Below are 21,214 nucleotides of genomic sequence, written 5' to 3'. Positions count from 1 at the left end.
GGGCTGCCAGGATGGGGCAAAGAGCAGCTAAATGTTCCAGCCCCCTCTCAGAGGCTTTTCTGTTAACCTGTTTGCCATGCAATACCCTATAGGATTAAAAACCATGCTTAGTATGCATGTATAAAGGTTCACATTTTCAAGAACATGTTTTCGTTTCACTCTACAGTATTACAAGGGCTTCCATTTAAGATAAGTGGATATTTTGAGAATTCACTATGAAGTGTGGCACATCTTTTCATGGGGCTTATAAAGTTACAACAGGTCAAACGGATCATAAAATATCGAGAGGCTAGAAACGAGTCCCCAGGAGGGCTTTGAGAGAGAGCCTGACCCTGCTGAAAACAACTCCCAGCTAGGTGGTGGAAGACCAATAAGGCTCCCACACACCCTGAAGCCCATGGACCTTCTGAAAAGTGGTTGATTAAGAGGACCGATTTAAGTCAAGAGATGCTTTGCTTCAGTTCGTGAAGGCTTCAGGCTTTTAACCAGCTGCGTGTCCTGAGGAAAACACACACCTACTCTGCCCCATTGTCCTCAGGTTAGAATTCAGAGGCTAGCTCTTTCTAAAAATGCCAGCTAGATGTCAGGCAGGAACTGCAGAGGAGAAGTACTGGTGGGGAGTAGATGTGAAGGCTGAGAAATGAATGAAGCTGTCACAGCTTCAGAATTAGATATTTTTACATCCAAATGAACCAGAAGTATTGGGGGATTTGGTGCTCTCTCCCCATTTGGGGCAACTATTGAAAGTCAGGCAGACATTAAAAAATGGGTAAATGTGCTATATGAAACTCTCTGGTTGACAGGTAGACAGTGAGACACAAGTCTACTACTGAGGATACCATAATCTAACATTTGCTTTTGCTACAGGCTACTGTCCTTGGCTTTCACAATGGTCCGCCCACGCGCCTCGGACTAACCTTTCTGCCCGCAGTGGTTAAGTGTTTGCAGATGTCACAAGGGTTTGCTTCAGTGAGTTTTGGTAGACAGCCAGATCATTCCGGTTTCTCTTGAATCTAGAACATTCATCTGTAAATATAAAAAACAAATAATAACTTAAGAATAATGAGTATAAAGAATTAGAGTATAAAACCTGTATTATGAGAAGCTGTCTTAAGAAAGCACTTTGATATGATTTTTACACATAACAAATACACATAACAAATTTACCATTTTAACCATTTGCAAGTGTGCAGTTCGGTGGCACTAAGTACATTCACACTGTCTGTGTAACATCACCCCCATCCATTTTTACACCTTTTTCATCCTCCCAAACTGACACTCTGTGCCCATTAAACACTAACCCCTGACCCCCCTCCCTTGCAACCACCACTCTACTTTCTTGTCTCTAAGAATCTGACTACCCTGCCTGGGGCTGGTGTGGCTCAGTGGATTGTGCGCAGGCCTGCAAACCAAAAGGCTGCTGTTCGATTCCCAGTCAGGGCACATGCCTGGGTTGCGGGCCAGGTCCCCAGTGGGGGACACATGAGGGGCAACCACATACTGATGCTTCTTTCCCTGCCTTCCTCCTTCCCTTCCCCTCTAAGTAAATAAATAAAAAAACCTTAAAAAAAAAAAGAATTTGACTACCCTAAGTGCTTCATACTAGTGGAATCATATAATATTTGTCTTTTTGTGTCTGGTTTATTTCACTGATCCCAATAGCCTCAAGGTTCATCTATATTTACAGCATGCACCAAAAAAACTTTTTTAATTTAACAACTTTATTTTTTCGAGTAGATTTAGGTTCACAGAAAAACTGAGAGGAAGGCACAGAGATTCCCCACATAGCCCTGCCCCCACACATGCACAGCCTCCTCCGATACCAACACGCCTCGCCATGAGTAGTGCATTTGTTATAATTGATGAACCTACTGTGACACATCACAATCACCTAAAATTTAGAGATTAATGAAGGTTTGCTCCTGGTGTTTTACATTCTATGTTTTGGACAAAAGTAAGATGACATGCATTCTCATTAGAGTATCATATGGACTATTTTCACTGCTCTAAAGATCCTCTGTGCTACCTACTCACCCCTGCCCCCCATTTATCAGAATTTCATCCCTTTTTATGGCTAAATAACATTCCATTACATGAATACAGTGCAAGTTGTCTATCCATTCGCCTGCTGATGGACATTTGGGTTGTTTCCACATTGTGGCAAAGTAAACAATGCTGCTGTGAAAGTGGGTGTACACGTATCTGTCCAAGCCCCTGCTCCGCTTCCTTTGCATATACGTATACCCACTGACACTGCTTTCAGCGGGGCTTCCCCATAGAAAACATTAATTAAAATAAGGTTTTCTGACCACATCCACTTAATACATCTCACTGGAAAAGCCCTGCCCACAGTAGAACTAGGCCTGCTGCCAGTGTGGAACCTTCTTCCTCAGAAGAAAAGAAACCCTAGTTGGGGTTGACTTGTTTGCTCTGTTCTGGAGAGGAAGCAGTGAGGACTCCCTTCTTCTCCAGGTTATAAAGACCAGGCCAACAGGCCCACCCCCTCCCTCATGGCCATACCCAGGTTGCGCTCCACAGTCTTCCGTATGTAAATTACCTATAGCTTTTAAATCTTCATTCTAGGCTCTGAGCCCACTAACCTCTGGAGAGACCCCAGGCCCATCGTGTTTGTGTGGAAAGGAACGAACTCCTCAGAGTGATAAACGTGTTTATAAACAGAACAAGAGCATGGCAGGACAGCCCCAACCCTCACTCAGCTGGCTTCAGATTCGGGTTGAATATTAAACTGGAAACTCCAAAAGTGATTATCACACTTTGCAAAGTTCCTTCAGAGAGGACCCATGGTTTTGCTTGTTGCAGCAAGTTGCCCAGAGACACAAAGATTCAGAGGGACTCTGAGGCAAGAACACATGCAGGAGACCCTAAAGGAACCCCCTAGGTCCCCACAGGCCTCCTCCCCAAGCCTGCATCAAGAAGAGAGTATGGTGTTGCTGGGGCCGGGCAAAAAGGCTTACAGTGACCTTCTCAGGCATCCACAAAACGAGTTCCAGGGTGGTTTCCTTAGGTTTCTTTTTACACAAATGCATAATCACAAAAAAGTCAAAGAATACAGTTACAGAGTAAAAATGTAAAGTACTATTTACATTACCCCTTCAATCCTATTCTCTCTTCCACCTAAGATAATCAACCATTGCCCACATGTTAGCACAAAACCTTTTCTTATGTTTACACACACATTCACAGCTGAATTAGATTGTTAAGGCTGGCTACTGGGAAAGGGAAGCCAGGAGACAAGGAACAGATCAAAAACATTAAATTATTCAGTTGGATGCTCACACCCTAGAGGTCTGTTTTAGAGTTGAAGTGATGCTCTCACCCTGCTGGTACTCCACCTGCAGCATGTGGCCACGGTGCAGCCATCATGGAGCCATCACACAATACCTGCTCCCGGCCATAACATAAGGCCTCACCTGTTCCCCGCAGTCCCTCAGCTCCTCACAAGGCCAAGGGAGAGAAGGGAGGCAGGAGTAAATGTGGGAAATGATCCAGTTTTAAGTCAGATAGTCCTGGCTTCAAAGTCCAGCTTCACCACTTATTTGCCTGAACCTCAAACAAGTTATGGCTCTTCCCCAAAAGGCGGGTGCCTGTCTGTAAAACTGAGCTGACAAACACAACCCACCTCACCTGCATTAGTCCCCATGTGACACTTGAAGGCTGAGCTCTTACTGGGACTCACTGGCTGGGGTGTGGGTGACATCTCCCTCACTCTGACTTCCACTCACCCTGCTCAGGCCGTCTAAGGCAGGCAGCCAGCAGGGCCCCGCAGGCAGGTGCACTTTCTCTGGTACTCAGAGTGAAAGGGAGGAAGAGAATGGTTTCTCACCACGAACAATGAACTCACCTAAAGGCCACCCCTCTAGGTTTACTGCAGAGGAATGGGGGTGGGAGCAGGACTGGTTCTCTGAGCTAATGCCTCTGTATCAGCCCACCCCTGTGGGAGAGGGCTGGCCCCAGCTGCCTTCAGCTCCCTGAACTTGCAATGTAGGGAAGTGCAGTTGACCTTTGAATAACATGTACTGCACAGATCTACTTACACAAGTATTTTTCTCAATACTGTAAGTGTACTTTCTCTTATGATTTTAATAATATTTTCTTTTCTCTAACTCACTTTATTGTAAGATACAGTGTGTGTGTGTATATATATACATATTATATAACATACAAAATAGTGACAATTAATTATATTATTGGTAAGTGACAATTAACTATATTATTGGTAAGGCTTCAGTCAACAGTAGGCTGCTAGTAAAGTTTTGGTGGAGTAAAAAGTTATATGTGGGTTTTCTTCTTTTTTAAATTGATTTTAGAGAGAGCTTAAGTGATGAGGAGGAAGCAGCCAGAAGAGCTGAGGAACAGTCACGCTGGACAACGAGAAGAGCAAGTGCAAAGGCCCTGAGGTAGGAATAGGCCTAGTGTGTTCCAGGAGGAGAAGGGCACCAGTGTGGCAGAACAAGAGCAAGAGCAGCAGAGACACCCACAGAATGGACTGTGCACAGGGAGGGGCTTGGATTTTATTCTAAGCACAGAGGGAAGCAGTGAAGGGAATCCAACAGATGTGTTTAAAAGCCAATTGTCAGGATTAACTGAGGCTGTTTATAGAAAGCACTAGCCTGATATACCAGGGCAGCTCACTCGTCCTGAGGGCATCTCAATGTTACTGCTCCTTCAGGTCCCCTGGCCTGGCACTGGCTCTGAGATGTCTGGGAAGTGACAGGGTTTTGGTGGGTCAATGTTTATCAGTCCTGCAGAGGTGCAGCACAGAAGGCTACCACTAAAGTTCTCCCACAGGCCCACAGGTCCCCTGCTCTCTCTCAGGGATGGTCCCTCCAAGTGGCCACTCTGACAGACCTTCCCCTTCCCTGCTATGCCACTGCTTCCCACCCAAAAAGTCCCTTCCAGTCACCCTCACATCCTTTTCCCTCATAATGCTTTTGCTTGTTTTGAAAGTTCAGGCTACCTGATGGAAAGCAAGTATTTCTTAAATAGAAAAATAAAAACATTCATGGAAATGAGTGACTTCTGTTTCCCCCGAATATTATCTTGCTGTGTCTGTGACACCTCTGTCCAGTTCCCCATAATGTCATGATGACAAATGCTGCCAATGCACTCCATCCTGAGTCTGCCAAGAGCGAGTTCACATCAGACTCTGAGACCCAAAGCATTACGGGCCCCCTGCAGTAACTGCAGCCCCACAGTCCCACAGAGAACTCCCCAAACAGTGCCCACAGAAAGGAGGTGGCCAGCCAGGGTGGGCGGAGCCCAGGCCACCTATGGGCTCTGCATGCAGACCTCCAAGATTTCTGATCAGGACCAGGGTGGGAGGGAAAGCAGATAAAGAAGGAAGGACAAGACTGTCCTACCTTCAATGTGAACAGTTAGGCAGGAGATGTCAGGACCAAGCAGCTGGGGTTCAAGCAGGACCCCCTCTCACCCCATCCTCGGGGACAGTCAAACATAAATCCCACAGCTGCTGGCTGTCAGGCGATTTATCTTGGCACTTCCATCTCTAGTCCTGAGGACACCGCCATGGCATGGGAATGCGTTCCATCTTACAGATAAGGAAACTTGGATACAGAGAGGTACCTACCTAGGAGGGGGCGGTTTCCAAGTACAGAGAGAACTATCCCTCGTCTGTCAGCCTCCAGAGCAACAGCTCCACTGTGCCTGAGGTCCCTCTCCCACCCAAGACAGCCAGCCCCACCCATGTTCTTTCCCCAGCAAGTTCAGGGCTAGCTTCTCCATGCCACCTGCTGTCCCAAAACACTGACTCAGGTCAGATGAGTCACAGGACCTCTTCATTTCTCACCTCAAGTAGATAACATGATTTTCCCGAAGAATTGGATTTGAAAACAAATTTGTTTTCATGTGACAAACACAGACCCGCACATTAAGCCTGGACAATTCCATCTTTACCACCCACCAACATTGGGCACTGTACCTCCCATCCAGTCTGCCTTTCCTGGGGGACCCAGCACCCCATCATGACTCCCCCTTCTCCAAATTTTTATTGATTTGACAAACTTATATTGAGTTGCCTTTTCTGTGCTGGGTCCTGGGCAGGGCACCAGGGACAAGAGAGTAAAAGACAGCTCTCAAGGACAGTAATGATCACAGCCCACACAGGAAGTGCCATGAGGCCAGGCAGGGCACTGGCAGACCACCAAGGCAGGTCACTGACTCCACACGTGCACCGAAGGAGGAGCAATGGTGCGCTGAGTGTACCATAAAGATAGGTGCATAAGGGAGGACACAGCGAGCTGGGGAGCCTCAGGCAGGTGGTGCTGAGTGGCTGAAGAGGGGATAAGAGGAGGCTAACGGCTTTGAGTGCCAGCTGCACTAAGAAACTGGACATCACCCTCCACATGAAGGAGCTGGAGGAGAGTCTAAGCAGAAGGTAATATGCATTTTAGAAAAATCCCCTTGGTGGCCCAGGAGAAAGGAGGGTAGAGTCCAGAAGAGGAAGCACGAGGAGGGCTAGGCCAAGTCTGGCCAGAGAGGATAGAGAAGATGTGGTGGACCTAAAGACTGTCTAGGGGTTGGATTCTACCAGTCGAGGTAACCTGAGGGGCCGGATCTAAGAAATAAACAGAGAATTATGGCCCCAGGGTGGGGTTTTGGTTGGCAGAGGTGGCTCTCCATGTTGGAGTTGAAAGTGCCTCTTATGACATAGATGCCTCTCAGGCAAATGCCAGGGCCACTCAGGTTGGAGGCAGAACCCTGGGCTGCCATGCCAAGGTCCTGCCCAGACACTCAGCCCTCAGCCCAGAGACCCATGCTGGTTCCTGGACTTCTCACACAGTTGACCTCACAGACAGCCCCCCACCCCACACACACCAGGATGCCACCGAAGTGCCAACTGTGGTGTCACTGGGTAAGAGGCACCCTGTGCAGAGGAAGTTTGGCACTTACCAGGACTGCTTACCCATTCCTACTGCTCCCTCCCCAGCCTGGGCCTATCACCCCATGTTGGCTGCAGGAACAGCTCATGGTTGGCCTTAGTCACTGTCACGGGAGGATGGATGCTCTATGGGCGTCAGCTGCTGTGTCTCAGTTCTTCCTCTCCTGTCTGAGCAATGCTACATCTGTTTTCCATGAGTGGAACCAGGAAACAAAAAACTAAGAGGAAGGAGCCTGCAGCTCCAGAATGGCAGATGACTGGGTGAGGACAGAAAGGAAGGGCAGTGAGGTGCTCTGTTCTGAGCCTACACAGTTCTATATGACAATGAAATGCACGCTCTTCTGTTTCCCCAGAGCAGAATTCAGAACATCTGCTCTCTAGCTAGTCTGTCTGCCTTAGAGACCACCAATCCCCAGTGAGGTGGAGCTTGCAGAGGTGGAGCAAGCAGGGACACAGCAGAATGAATGAGTCTCTTGACACCTACTTGGCATCAGGGGACAGGCAGGCAGGGGTGACAGCACCTCACTCCTTCGGGTGTGCAAGGTCTGGAGATGAGAAAGACACATTATAATTATAGGACATGTTCACTGCCTGATAAGGAGATGCTCAGAGTGCCACAGACAGGGGGCACGGGTGAGGAATATGGCAGCAGGACAGGGAAGGGAAAACCACCTATGTGGGAAGGAGGGATGCATCTGGGTGGGTGAGAGAGAGTGTGACTTAGCTTGCAGGGCATTAGGGTAGGGGGCAAGGGTCATGGGACAGCTGGAAGGCTTCTGGGCAGAGGAAGGTAGAAGGAGGTGAGAGATCAGGAGATACTACTGAGGCCATCCACTGGGGACAACCAGAAGGGGCAGGGACAGGCTTGGAACAAGATGCACTCTAAAGCTGATGGTGAGCACCCTCTCCTGTTACATTATGCAGGAACCTTCCTCTCTCCAAGCCTGAGTCAAGTTCAACTTCTTCATGAGAGGCCCTATCCTTCCACCCATAGGGAGCAGCCAGGGAAACGTCAAACCCTACCCCAGGAATCTGCTATAGCCCCCAGAGACACAGCTTTAGGACTTTGTCTCAGCTGTAGGATGATTCCGAATTCTGTGGATGGCCATTGGTGACACTGTTACTGACTGAGGTGACAACTGTCACTGATCCTCCGCATTCCCTTGCCTTGCTGCCCTCTTTTGGCCTACCTCACCACCATTCTCAGCTCTCATCTTTCTCTGGAACTTGTCTGTGGGAAATAATCCATCACTTCATCCTCTCCCAGAATGCATTCTTTCTCCTCTGGTCAGGCAGCAGCAGGCTTTGCCCAGGACCCTGATGGGCCCCGGCTCCCTTCAGACTTTCCCCAGGACTCTGCCCCTTTCTCTCCAGCTCATGGCCTCCATTCCTTGGCTGACGTCACAAAGCTCGAGGGTTGAGTAGGTAGCCCTGGTGTGAAACTCCTCACATTCAGAAGTCTTTTTTTTTTAATTTAATTATTTTTCAAGTACAGTTTTCTGTCTTTTACTCCCATCCCAGCCCATTCCCCACCCCGTGCTCCCCATCTCCCTCCCATTTCCACCCCCCTTAGTTGTCGTCCATGTGTCCTTTATACTAGTTCCTCTAAAAGAAGTCTTTACATCTCTAGCATTTTATCCACAGCCTGGTCAGCCTCAGAAACTGCTCCACCCAGATGTGGCATACACAACCCCACTCTCTCCTAACCTTTTTCTAGAGCTCTTCATTGCCCTCTTCCCACCCGCATGACTTCATCTCCCTCACCTACCAGTCCCTTGTGGCTTTATGCCTCTGCCTGCTCAGCCTAGACCTGTTCTATCAAACTCCTCCTGTGCTTCTGTCTCAGCCACGGGCAAAATCCTCTGGAGAAGCCAGACTGATAGCATGCTTCTCCATGCTGGTACACCAACCATAGAGGGAAAAATCACACTGCCTTGCTCATAACCTGGCAGCCCCTCCTGGCATGCCTCGCCTGAACCTTCTCCTATTCCTCATACTAACTTACAGCTTCACATCGGCCCTCAGCCCTTGCCCTCCTTCTCTCCTGAGAACGGGATGCCATGCAGGAGCTTCCTCTACTCTCTGACCCTGGCTCTTGAGCTGCGCCCCCATGCTTGGTCCTGGATCTCACTTCCTGGGGACCCCAATTCTCCTGCATTTTAATGGTCCCTTTCTGCTGTTACACACCCGAAAACAGACTCTCACAGAACCTGATGCTCCACTCCAGCTCTGCCTCTCCTCTCCTTCGCAGCCAAATTTCTGGTGAGAGCAGGCTACACCTGCCTCCCACCCCCTCACCTTCACTGCCTGGTCACTGCCTGGCTGCCAGATCATTTAACTGATACCTCTGGACCCTTATCTCCCTGAAGCACAAACAACTGGCCTTAGGGCTCTCAGGTCTCCTCTCCCTGGGCCTCCTGAAACTCTTGCCTCAGGTCTTCTCACCTCTGTGGCCTCTGTTCCTCTGCCTGCCTCTTAAATATCCTTTTTGCAGGAGTCCGTCCTCGTCTCAGCCTAGAATGAACTCAAGTCCTGTACTTCCAACTGCTTTTTTGAACATTTCTTTCTTTGCATACTCCATGTGACTCCAACATGTTCAGCTCTGACTCCCAGTGTGCTCTGCCCTGCACATGTCCTGGATGCCCTGCCATCCCCTTAGGATCTGGCCCTACCTGCCCTCCAAAGGCAGCTTTAGGTTGCCCACACAGCACCAACTGCAGCCTCCACGACACACACACAAAGTATGTCCACAGTCGGGAAGAAAGACAGGACACACCTGTTCTCCTTTCTCCTCTTGGTTCAATCTACTTCAAGCCTCAGCCCAAATGTCCCCTCCTCCTTCCGTAAGTCCCAGGCAGGGCTGAAGGCACTTTGGCTGCATTCTACCCTGCCTTATGCAAATCTGTTTTAACTCTTGGCCATTGTGATGACCTGCTTATGAGTCCAGCTCTTCCCCTACACTGTGACTTTTGAGCCAGGTGTCTCACACCACACTCAGTACACCCAGGAAGAAAGAAAGAGATGGAGACTCAGTAATATCCCAAACTACTTGGGCCCAGAAGGAAAATTTAATTCTAAACAATAACAACAGGGAGCATTGTTTAGGCATATGACCTTCCCAGCAGGCATCTTCACATGATGGGACAGCAGGCCATGCTCTGCCTCAGCCCTGAAGCAGAGCACAGAGATTTCTCAAATATTAATGGCAACTTGCATTCCACAGTGACTATCAGACAGCCAGTTACTGGGGAACTTGATAGTGGGCCCTTTGCTATAGCACACAATGGAGGGCACGTGCCAGCTACAAAGGGTGTAACCATTAATGGCATTAGCATTAGGCCTTAGTCATAGCACCGCAGGCCAGTTGGCTGGCCCGTCTGCCAGCCATCTGTCAGAAGTTCAAATGAAGGTCTTACCAGGGGTGCCTAAGCCTATGGCATGGGCCCCAAGCAGGGAAGTGTCCCAACCTTGTTAGCCACTCAAAACAGTTCCCTGATCCCTTTCTCAGGCAGAAAACTTTTTTCCCTGGACTGGTCTGGCCTACCCACAGGCAGGGGCTGGGGTTGGAAACAGGGGTCTGCTAATTCAGGATCTTTACCAAAGGGTCCTCCCAATAGCAATTCTGGGAAAATGCCCACAGGGCACGAGATAAACCAGCTAGCTGCACAGAAGGAGAATCAGAGAAGTAGAACTAGGCTGTCAGCAGCATTAGGACTTTGACTGGTCAGAATTCCAAGTGGGGTGCCTTCAACAGGTGGGCCTCTGAAGGCCAGGCACATAGCTGGTTCTTCATAGTATTTTAAGATCTGACAACAGAACCAGGGATCTTGCAGATTTATTAATTTTGATAGGTTCTCAAGACACCTCCTGAATGCCAGTGTGCCAAGAGCAGGGATACAAAGATGTGAGGCCCAGCTCCAGGTCTCTATGAGCTTCTGGCTGTGGGGACATGGTGTACTAACACCGTGCCAGCTCAGGTACTGGTGCTATGGCAGGAAAGCTCAGGGTATCTGAATCCCCAGCACATGAGGAAAGAGGGGTTGGGAGCCAGTGCTGCCTCAGCTGAGTCCTGAAGGATGTGGTAGTCTTCCTTCCAGGAAGCAGTAGAAATGGTATGGGGATAGGAAAGGGCCTTGGAAAGCACAGTCACTTGGGTTGGCAAGCCTTTCAGCTCTTTAAGGGGGCAGCTCAGTGAGTGCCATCTATGGCTCAGATTAAAAGACAATTCTGTAGTCCAGCCTCATGGGCTCCAAGAACTCAAAGGACCTGAGACAGAGGTCCAGGATTCACCAGGCTGTTGAGGAAGCCACATGCTTCTGTGTCCTGGGGAAGGGTCAGCCCAGGAAGGCAGGAAAATATGCCAGAGGCAGGAGGAGTTAATGTATATACCCAGATCCTTTTAAGGCCCAGGTTTACCAAGACATGAAGGCTGGAATGACCCTTGCCAGAAAAGAAATTAGAAGAGAATTAGGGAACGAGAAAAAATGATTCAAGGAAAGGCTGAAGTGACAGATGAGGGGAGCTTTTGGCAGGACACAGGTAATAAACTGACATTTAGAACACTTCACAGGGCACAGGGCTTTTATTGGTAACAGAATCGCCCATTGGTAAACAACCCTCAATGTGTATGGTAACCCCATTAAAATTGTGTAACAATTAGGCAGACACATAGCTTCAGATTACGAAAAACAAGCCAAGCCATGTATAGTGTGTTCTCAATCACCTGTAAAAGAAGAGAGTATGCCTGACTGGAATGGAGGGAGAAACCGTGATTATTCACATGTGACCCCTGCCAGCATATAATGTGCAGTAGCCAACCAGGTTAGGGGACCACATAACTAACTATACAGGACAGAATAAGATCTTGTCTCACATCTCCTAAGAGAGCAAAAATAACCAGAAAATACCAGAAACAAAAATAACTCCTAGTAGCCCATGCACTTATCCAGAAGCTGGGCCAAGTCCTGTGAGTAGACCAGGGTTCCTTTCCCAGTATCAGCCTTTCCTCACCCTCCCCACTCACCCCTCAGTGTGGGAGAAACAGTGGGGAGGAGCCATCAAATACTTGGCCTCTGTATCCTGAACAGTGCCCCCTGCTGCTAATGCTAAGGTACCACAGAGAAACTGGGGTCCTGGAAAGACAGTGAGGGAACTTCAAAAGTTCTGCAAGCTTGGATCTATCTCTAGGTTTCAGAAGACCTTTTTTCAGAGATCTAATTGTGAGAATGCTCTGAGAAGACCAATCTTTACTCTGGAGGGAAAAGTGGTCCTTTGAGATGAGTGACAATCTAGAAGTGTCCCAAAATGCAAATAAACAGGAGACAGGAAGACCCCTGCAATTTGCTTGAGTGTTTTTTGCACCTTGACCATTTTTACACCTTGCCATTTACACTAACCAACAAACTGGGCCTTTGTCACAGAAATAAAAAGCCAACTATCCTGACTCCACACTTCAAAAAAGGCAAGGGTTTATTAATGAGAACTCTTGTTAGCTTATCTACCCTGTTTTATAGACATAAAACATTAGGTGCCTCCAGGTTCAGTCTTCTTTTTTTTCCATACACTCTCCTGGGAAGGCCGATCCCACTACTCCCCAGCTTTACTGCTACACAGGAAGGAGTCCCCAAAATGTTCTTGAGCCCAGTACACTCATCTTGGTTCCAGATCAACATATATCCACCTACTGCTGAGAAGTCTTACTATTCCTCAGCTCAACATCTCCAAACTTCAAGTCATCACCTGCCCCCAAGCCTGCCCTTCTCCTACACACTGTGTATGGCATGGACCCAGGTGCTAGTCACTCAATCTTGGACTGTTCCCTAAATCCTCCTTTCTCCCTTGCCCTTCCCCCGCCCCTACAGCCGCTTGTCTCATGGTTTTGCTCTCCTTTCTGTACCCCACTGTCCGTTATTAATGCTAGGGCTTATGTTTCTCTAGAGGTGCTATGGTGGCCCCTCAACCAACCAGGTCTCAGTGCAACCCTTCATCAGTCTACCCTGGCAACCACAATCTGATCAGTCACTCATAGACCCAAGATCTCTTGGTGACTTGCCACTGCTCTCAGGGTAAAATTCAAAGTCAGGCCTGGTACTCAAGGCCTCTTCCAATCTACTGCCAGCTTAGCTCCTTAATTTCATCTCCCTCTCTTTATCTCAACCACCAGAGCTACTCACTGCTCTTGTTCTAACAGGTGGGTCATGCCCTTGTTACTTCATAAACACTGTCTCTGCCCGGAAGACTCTTCCCCTCACATGGTCTTGCCACTCCTATTCATTCTTCAAAATTTAGCTGAAGCCTTTCTCAGAACTGCCACCAAAGGCCACCTGAATGCCACTCTGTCCCCTGTATGAAAGCACTTCCCACAGCGCCATAGTTCATTTGCCTGTCTCCTGACCCTAATGTAAGCTCCATAAGGGCAGATAGTCACTCAACTTTGTAGCCATATAACACAGGGTACAGGCCTTCCTCATGTGAATTATGATTTCAATAAAGTTATGTGGAAAGAATTCTTTGAAATCATCAAATAACGAAGTTGATTCTTAATACAAAGCTTAAGATTTTGTTTCCTTGATAAAGTGACACTTGAAACAGTCACTGAAACTGCTGCTTCAAGTTAAAAAAGGCTTCCTTCTTTCAGGTACAGAGTTTTCATAACAGAAAAGGTATGCTCAAACAGGTAAAACATTGAACAGGGTAAATGTTAAGTGCTTTTTAATAACCTGCTTCATTGTCTTTATGTACTTTAAACCAGAAACCACCTAAAAGCAAACTTAAATAGGTCATCGGAGGTTAGTTTAGACTGTAATGAGAATTAGAAGCAACAATGTGTGCCCAAGGTCACTTAGCTTTCTGGACAGTCCTGGCAGGTGTGTTCAACAAGAGCTGATGAGGCCCACCTGCTGGTGAACTTGCAGATCCAGGGAGTGAATTTTATTATTGTTATGAAAGCCTGGCTAGATTACTTCTACACCCACCTCCTGTACGCCCCACTGAAGGTCACCCTTACTACCAGATGAAAACCACTACACTAGTTATACTTAGCACCTTGTTCCATTTCAAGTGGTAGCCGTGGCCCATTTCATGCCAGGCAATGGGGGAGCAAAGATGAATCCAATGTGCCTCCAACTCTGTTCATAGAGAGAGACAAGCACCTAAACAAAGCATTCACTACCAGATAAGTACTGCATGTAAAGGCTTTATCTGAAGGCTGAGAAGATTGGATGAGGGCCAACCTTCAGAATAAAAGGAAGCTGTATGTTGGGGTGATCCCACTGGCTGTAAACCTTTATAAATGTAAGACCTTTGTGAGGTTTCTTGTGCTATTCTTATCTGGGTTTGTTTCTTCCAGCCTATGTCCTTTAAAATGCAAAGAACCTGCATACTTGTCTTTAAGACAATTAAGCAAACCCACTGCCTACTATGTGCTGGAAATAGAATGTGAAGATGGAGATCTCACCCTCAAGTGGAGGAAACAGCTACATTGTTGAATAATGGCATAGCCTTTAAAAATACAATTGCCTAGCAGTCCTTGCTGAGTCCCAAGCAAACATACAGCAAAATATAGAAAACCACCTTCAAATGCTTCTACTGGCTCTGGAAAAGCAGACAGACTAACGACTTGGCCACCACCACCACCACATCAGCCATCAGGACTGTATCTCCTAGCACACCACCAATCTAATAGTCAACCTGTGCCTCCACACAACCCAGGTGGTCCTTAGACAACCTTTGGCCTTTAATGTTAGCCCAGAGAGTGGTTATCCAGGAGGCCCATGGCACATGTTTCCATACGGGTAAAGTCACCAGTACCCCTGCTTGGAGATGACCAGGTGTAGCCCATTCCCAACCTCTAGCTTAGATAGCACAGTGCGCAGGGACCCTGTGGAAACGCTTCTGTCTCTGAGCCCAGTGGCGAGGCCAAAGGGGTGCCATCCAGACAGGGCTCAACCGTCAGGAAGCAAGTAGTGGGCATGTCATCCTGAGGCAAGCAAAAGGCAGGAAAAGGATCAGTTGCAGGTCTTAGACCGCAAAACGTTATCACAGATTCTGTTGCAATTTCGAGTCCAAAAGAGGATTTCCTACCCCTTAGGGACAGACAGTGGCCCGAGGAAGGAGTGACACAGAGCTCCTTCTGACTGATGCCCATGGGCCAGCCAGCACGCAGACGGCCCTGCTCGTGGGGTGAGTGTCTGGTGGAGCCGAGCTCCGCGGGGCAGCGCCGCGGGCGGCGGGCAGTGACAGGAAGACGACCTTGGGCCGTGGACCCCGGCTCTCCGCGCAGCGGCCCGACCCGGTGCCCCACCTCGTACCGAGGCCCCACAGTCCGACCCCCACGCCCCCTCCCTCAGTATGCCCCCGCCGCAGTGACAGCCGGCGACCTGGTCCCGCAATCCCTGCGGCCCTGGGGCAGGCCATCACGCCCAGCGCCAGCTCCTCTGTGTACCCACCTCCACCGCTGTGCTGCAGGTCGCAGCGCACCGCTTTCTCCTCAGCTCGCCGCGCAACTGAGCGCGGGCTTCTCTACGCATGCGCGCATACTGCCCCGCCCCCGCCGAGCACGCGCCACCAGTTGCCCACCCCGGGCGCCCCGGGTCTCCGCCAAAGTGGACTCTGGGCATGCGCGCCGACGTGCAGCGACGGAGCAATAACCTGCGCCAGCCCGGGACGGTCCTGGCGCGGAGGGGCAGAGGTTCGCGAACTGTTACTCCTGGAGGGAGTCCAGTGGACGGTCAGCTACCAGGCTCTGCGAAGGATAGGGATAGGGGCATCAGAAGCGAGGAGGGCTGTCTGCCGGAGTTGTCGCCCCCTCCCGGGTTGCATGTAGACAAGGGAACGCGCGTCCGTGTGGGCACGAATGTCCGGCTACGAGTGGGAAAAGGGGCGCCGGGGATCCTAAGATCTGGACTTTAGAGAAGCCCAAAGGCGGAGAGACACAGCTGGACGGAGACAAGAGACATGGACACAGCTGGCCAAGAAAGAGGCAGAACACAGGCAGAGACGCTGTAGAGACGCTGCAGAGACAGGGACAGGCATAGACCCAACCGGCAGAGAAAGGGCAGGCACAGGGGACAGGGGGGAACCAGAGGCCTCCATCCTCTCTGGGGGAGGAGTCACAGCGCCCTCTACGGGTTGTGGCCAGGGGTGGGGGAACCAGTGTCACCAATCCTCAACGGGGTCTGTGGACATCTGTGGTGGCCACAGTGCCTATGGGTGAGTTATAGTGCTCTCTGGTGGATTATGAGAGTCCATGAGGAGTGGAGTCACACCGACCCTTGGTGTGTTCTCAGACCTATAATGAATGGGTCCTGGATTCACGAAAAACAGCAGAACTTTTGGGGGGATGTTCCAGTGCCTTTTATAAAGATGAGAACGCCTTTTGAAGGACTATGACATCACGGGCAGGCGGGTCACAGCGGCCTTTGGAGTGTTCACAGAGCCCCAAAGTATTGGACCCCACAAGGAAGTTCTCAGCCTTCTGTAGGTACCAAGGTACCCCCCCACCCCTTGGAGGGGGCAGATAGCGCAAGTGTAGGGGAATCCAGGAATCCTCTGTGATGTGGCCAAAAGAAGCTTCCAAACAGATCTTTGGTTTGGGGCTATGACATCCCTCTGTGTTGCTGTGTAGGTCACAACCCCTCCTGGGCCCTGGCTGGAGGCACAGAGGAAGGTGTCCTGCAGGGCCGGGCGGGGGCCCAGATGGCTACGCGTGGTATGCAAGCACAGACTCATCTGCAGACGATGCACTAGTTGAATGTGCACCTTGATGTAGGAGCAGTGCCCAGCCCAGCCCCAGCCTGGCCCCGCAGGCTCAAGCCACTCCACAGCGTCCCCGACGCTCCCGCCTTTGCAGCCTCCTAAGGCGCCGTGTCCACGTGTCACGCCAGGGCAGCACGAGACTCCCGCGGGTGGCGCTGAGCCCGGGCCCTCGGCCCCCTGGATCCCCGGCTGTGGCTCCCTGGCTGCCCCCCAGCAGCAGGTAGCGGCGGCCAGGTAGCAGGCGTGGGCAGCCGCAGGCAGCATCCCGTGCTGGCACCCACAGTGCACTGCTCCCGCGCCTTGCGCGCTCCTCCCCGCTCCGGAACACAGCGAGCACGGCCACTGGGAAGCGTGTCCACAAGCCACGTGTCTCACTGCGTGCACCCACGGCCACCTGCACCGCTGCAGCAAGGGTGAGAGGGAGGCAGAGTCAGGCTAGAAGAGGGCAGGCCATGTGGAGGAGCACTGGGTGTCCTTGGCTGGGAGGGAAGGTAGAGGAGGGCCACAGAAAACACCCACTGGAGAGGGAGGGCACAATGAGAGACCAAAGGGTTGGGTAATGGTCTGGGGCCCAGCAAGGGTCAGGGTATCCAAAGGAAAAGTGGGGAGGACAAGGTGAGAAGGTGAGGGCAGGAGGCCTGAGGGCTGCCTACCATAGTCCTTCCTGCAGAACTTCTTCAGGCTGATGCGGTAGCTGCCACGAGTGGGTTTGCAGTGCAGATCGCAGTCTGGGGATGGGGGTAAGGTAGTAGGGAGGCTGGCACAGATCCCCCACTTCCTTCCCTCAACCTCTCCTCCTCCCCTTCTTGATCCCACAGCACCCCTGCCCCCCATGGACTTGCTAGTCTAGGACCCCAATCTGTGTCCGCTCACCCTGAGGCTCCACAGGGCTGCTCTCTTCAGTAGGTCCAGGGACAGGGGTCTCTGCAGAGAGGGTGGAAGAATGGCCTGCATTCGAGCGGGGCAGGGGGACCTGGAGTGCTCAACAGACAGGTAGGCAGCAGCAGGGAGCTGGGGCAGCCTAAGCAGAACGAGGTCACTCACTAACACAGGGTGCCACTGGAGAGCGACTCTGCTGGAAACCAGGAGCGCAGCGATTGCAGGTGAGGCCAGTGACACCATCCTTGCAGGGACACTGGCCCGTGGTCTGGTTGCAGGTTTTTCCAGCAGCACCAACAGGGTGACAGTCACAGGCTGAGGACAAAGGAAAAATGGTCAGAAACCCATCTGGGGATGTTGGAAACTAGAGGGTGAGGATATGCAGGCTCACCCCTGCAAATGTGGCGATCACTTGGTGCACGGCCTGGGTCTCGATAGAAGCCCTCCCGGCAGTAGTGACAGTGGCGGCCAGCAGTATTGTGCCGGCAGTTGAGGCAGACACCGCCACTGTGGCGACCTGACAGTCGGTACAGCTCCATGTTGAAGCGGCAGCGACGGGCATGGCCATTGCAGGAGCAAGCTGCAGAGAGGGATGGGTCAGGGGCAGGCTGGCTGGGTCCAGGATCCCCAGACCACCCTCCAAGGCCTCACCAAGGCAGGCGTGGGCTTCCCGGGCTGTGGCCCGCTGCCACGGCCTGTCGCAGTAGAAGGGCTTGCAGCGGCCACAGTCAGGGCCTTCAGTGCCATGCTGGCAGTCGCAGATCAGGTGGCCCTGGGTGTCCAGCAAGCACCGCGAGGCATGCCCATTGCACTTGCAGCGCCCGCCCACCTGGAGCTCAGTGGCTGAGTAAGAGTAAGGGGCCATGGCCTTGGAGTCCCCGGTATCTCCCAGCATGGCAGGCCTTGTGAGCACTACTTGAATGTCTGTAGCGGTCACCCAGTCTTGGAGCACAGGGCTGCTGTCCAGATCCAGGCCTGGCGGGCTGCTGTCCTGCACGCTGAAGGCCAAAAGGCCACCACCATCAGGCTGGGTCTGGGGCTCAGGGAAGCACAAAGCTTCAGGCCCAGGGCCAGCTGGGCCATTGGCAGGGGCAGGAAGGCGGCCATAGTCCAGGTCACAGCAGGAGGAGAAGAAGCCCAGTGGCACCCAGCTTCGGCCATGGTCCTGCGACTTGAGTAGGGCCACTGAGGTAGGGGGCGTGGAGCAGAAGCGTAAGCTCACGAACACCAGCTCAAAAGTTTTGCCCAGGGATACTGTGAGGGTCACGTTGAGGGGCGCCTGCATCAGCCAGTCCGAACGCCAGCACACAGGGCTTGTGGTGCCCCCTGTGAAGGTAAGGAGGGCAGCAGAATGTGTCCGACGAGCATCAGAGGAGTCACAGGTCTGCGTGGGTGGCTGCCCACAGGTGCTGGACGCCAGGACCTCGCGGCCCAAGGCCGCATTCACTAGGCCAGGCACGCAGCCTCGGGGCGCACCCCCTTCGTCGTGGCAGGGGTCAGTGGGCCCTGGTGGCCCCGGGCTCAGCGCGGCCCAGAGCGTGCCCGCGGTCAGCAGCAGTGCCCAGGGCCAGCTGGGCATGGCCGGAGCCTCCGTGTGTCAGCCAGCTGGCCGTGGCCCCACACCGCTGCCCTCCAGGGGGTAGAGCTCCGGTCAGAAGCTCTGTGGACCAGCGCGCAATGCTGAGCAACCACAGGCTCCAGGTAGCCCCAACGGGGGCCCAGAGGTGAGAGTAGACAGGCACGCCCCGGGCCTAGTGCAGCAGCAAGAATGTTGGCGAGTCCTCCCGCTGGGCCTGGAGCGATGACAGCCTTCGCCAAGGCTCCTGGCGCCTCCGCCCGCAGAGGCCCCACCCACCGCACGCTACTCACATTCACCCACGGCAGCGGGTCTCCCGGCCTCCTGGGAATTGCCAAAGGAGGGAGGGCCCTGGGGTGCCCGGGCCTCGCCACCTCCTCCGGGCTGCGGAGAGTGCCAGGTGGGGGTGGGGGGCGCAGCAGGCTCAAGCCTGGGCCCAGCCGGAGGCGGAGCTGCAGGGGCCGGGGAGGAGGGAGGGGAGAAGAGGGGGCCTCCTCGGCATAGAGGGAATCAGAAGCAGATTCAGACACAGGCTAAACCAGTGGGGGAGGGGCCGAGGAGCCAGGAATTCGCGGCCGGGAGGGGTCTGGAGGGGAAAGTTCAGCCACGCAGCCTGTGGAGGACCACCCAGCAGGGTCACTGGCAGGCAGCCAGACCTTGACTGCTCCTGGGGCTGTGTTACATGCTGGGCAGGGGGTCTGGCAGGCTCTCCCCTCAGGCCTATCAGGTAGGCTGTGCCCTGAGTCTGAAGTCTGAAGTCTGGTGCCTGGATGCTCCCTGATGTCGGTAAAGGACATACTCAGGGCATGGGAAACCGAGCCATCCTGGTGGTTGTGGGGTGTCCCCAAGGCAGCAGTCTGCTTCTGCTCTAGTAGAAAGAATCCAGGATGGGAACCAGGTCTGATTTTGAGTCTAAGCTCTAATTTCCAGCTGTATAGTTCACATTCCTTAACCTGCTCAAGCCTCAGTTTCCTCTTTGGCCACATGCCTTGTTATTTAGCATTCCCAGAGCTGGTGTGGGGTTGGGGGATTTGATAAGCTGTCCGTTCAACATGCGTGAATCCCTCCTGCCTTTTGTTCAGGAAGGACTGCGCCCCTGCGACAGGCCTGAACTCATCTAAGGGATGAGGCTGGCATCATCCTCTACCCACATCAGGCTAAACTCTTTTCCTGGGTCTCTGTCTAATTGTAACACCATGATGGGCCCAGCCAAGCTAGCAGGGAGGAAGTGGAAACTTGTGGAGCCGGTGCCTCCAACCAGGTGGCAGGTCTCCTTTGGGGCTCAGGGGCTTGGATACCTATGGAGAGGTAAAGAGAGGGGTTTGATCCATGGGGGTGAGGGTGCTGGTCACAGATGCCTGTGCCTTACCCCTGAGCCTGGCCCACATACCAGTAAGTTTGGGCAGGGAAACTCAGGAGAAGCCCAGGTGGGTAACCTGGACACCAGTTGGGGATGGGGCAGTTGCAGCTGAGAGTGACCCCAGCCACAAGGATCCAGAAATCATTCTAGATGGAGAGATCCCTTCCCAACCACCTTGAGGTCCTTGATGGAGGGGAGCCAAGCATCCCAGAAGGAGTTGGCCTCATGTGGAAAGGGAAAGAAACATGGGAACACATCCTACTTGGGACAGCTCTGAGGCCTGAAGTTTCAGATGGGAGGCTGACTCCAGGCCAAACCCTGCAGCCAGTGGAGGAGGCCACGTGTCTGTATTAGTGGAGCTACCATCCTCTGCTGGGCCTGAGACACCGCAAGGACGCACAAGAGGACGGAGAAAAACAGAATGCCTGTGCTATTTAGGAGGGGAAGAACAGGAGGACACTGGAGCCTCCTGGGAAACTGAAGAAGAGAGAGCAAGAGGCCTTGACCTTGGAGAAGAAGGAGGAAGAGAGGGTGATGAGGCACCTAGAGTGAGTGACACCCTCTGGTCAGGCCCATTCTCAGGTCTGACTGGAACAAATGCAGGGTCAGGGTGTGTATGGAGGGAATAATGAGATGATGGGAGACTCTGGAAGGGCTCACCCAGGAGGCTCACAGGGATTGCTGGCTTCTCCCTTAACATTTAGCAGCAACACGATGGCTGTGG

General features: G+C 52.1%; 1 protein-coding gene across 4 annotated transcripts; it reads right to left on the bottom strand.

The window, feature by feature from the left end:
• Positions 1-2: 2 nt before the first annotated feature.
• NTN3 (netrin 3) lies at positions 3-19,574 on the bottom strand. Of its 4 annotated transcripts, XM_037034418.1 has the most exons (7): positions 18,206-19,574; positions 17,946-18,134; positions 17,720-17,869; positions 17,549-17,599; positions 17,329-17,403; positions 918-1,026; positions 3-86 (listed from the first exon to the last, which is right to left on the bottom strand). In XM_037034418.1, exons 1-6 carry the CDS (start codon positions 19,131-19,133, stop codon positions 935-937), a joined length of 1,485 nt encoding a protein of 494 aa, XP_036890313.1. In that variant the 5' UTR covers positions 19,134-19,574; the 3' UTR covers positions 3-86; positions 918-934. The 4 variants fall into 4 exon arrangements, with proteins under 4 accessions (XP_036890313.1, XP_036890315.1, XP_036890314.1 ...); XM_037034420.1 differs by lacking the exon at positions 17,329-17,403; XM_037034417.1 differs by lacking the exons at positions 3-86; positions 918-1,026 and adding an exon at positions 15,580-17,077.
• Between the last annotated feature and the right edge of the window lie 1,640 nt (positions 19,575-21,214).

This window comes from Sturnira hondurensis, unplaced genomic scaffold, assembly GCF_014824575.4.
Source record: "Sturnira hondurensis isolate 20B ecotype Veracruz unplaced genomic scaffold, ASM1482457v3 Scaffold0022179, whole genome shotgun sequence".
Lineage (NCBI taxonomy): Eukaryota > Metazoa > Chordata > Mammalia > Chiroptera > Phyllostomidae > Sturnira > Sturnira hondurensis.
The sequence above is the reverse complement of the archived record's forward strand: the minus strand, read 5'-3'. Positions and strand labels throughout refer to the sequence as shown.

Bases quoted from the DNA above. Each gene is read 5' to 3' on its own strand.
- NTN3 (XM_037034417.1), bottom strand. From the start codon at position 19,133: ATGCCCAGCTGGCCCTGGGCACTGCTGCTGACCGCGGGCACGCTCTGG. The intron at 18,135-18,205 runs GTGAGGCCTTGG...CCCTCTCTGCAG, and splicing joins GGAAGCCCACGCCTGCCTTG to CTTGCTCCTGCAATGGCCAT. The intron at 17,870-17,945 runs GTGAGCCTGCAT...CTTTGTCCTCAG, and splicing joins TGATCGCCACATTTGCAGGG to CCTGTGACTGTCACCCTGTT.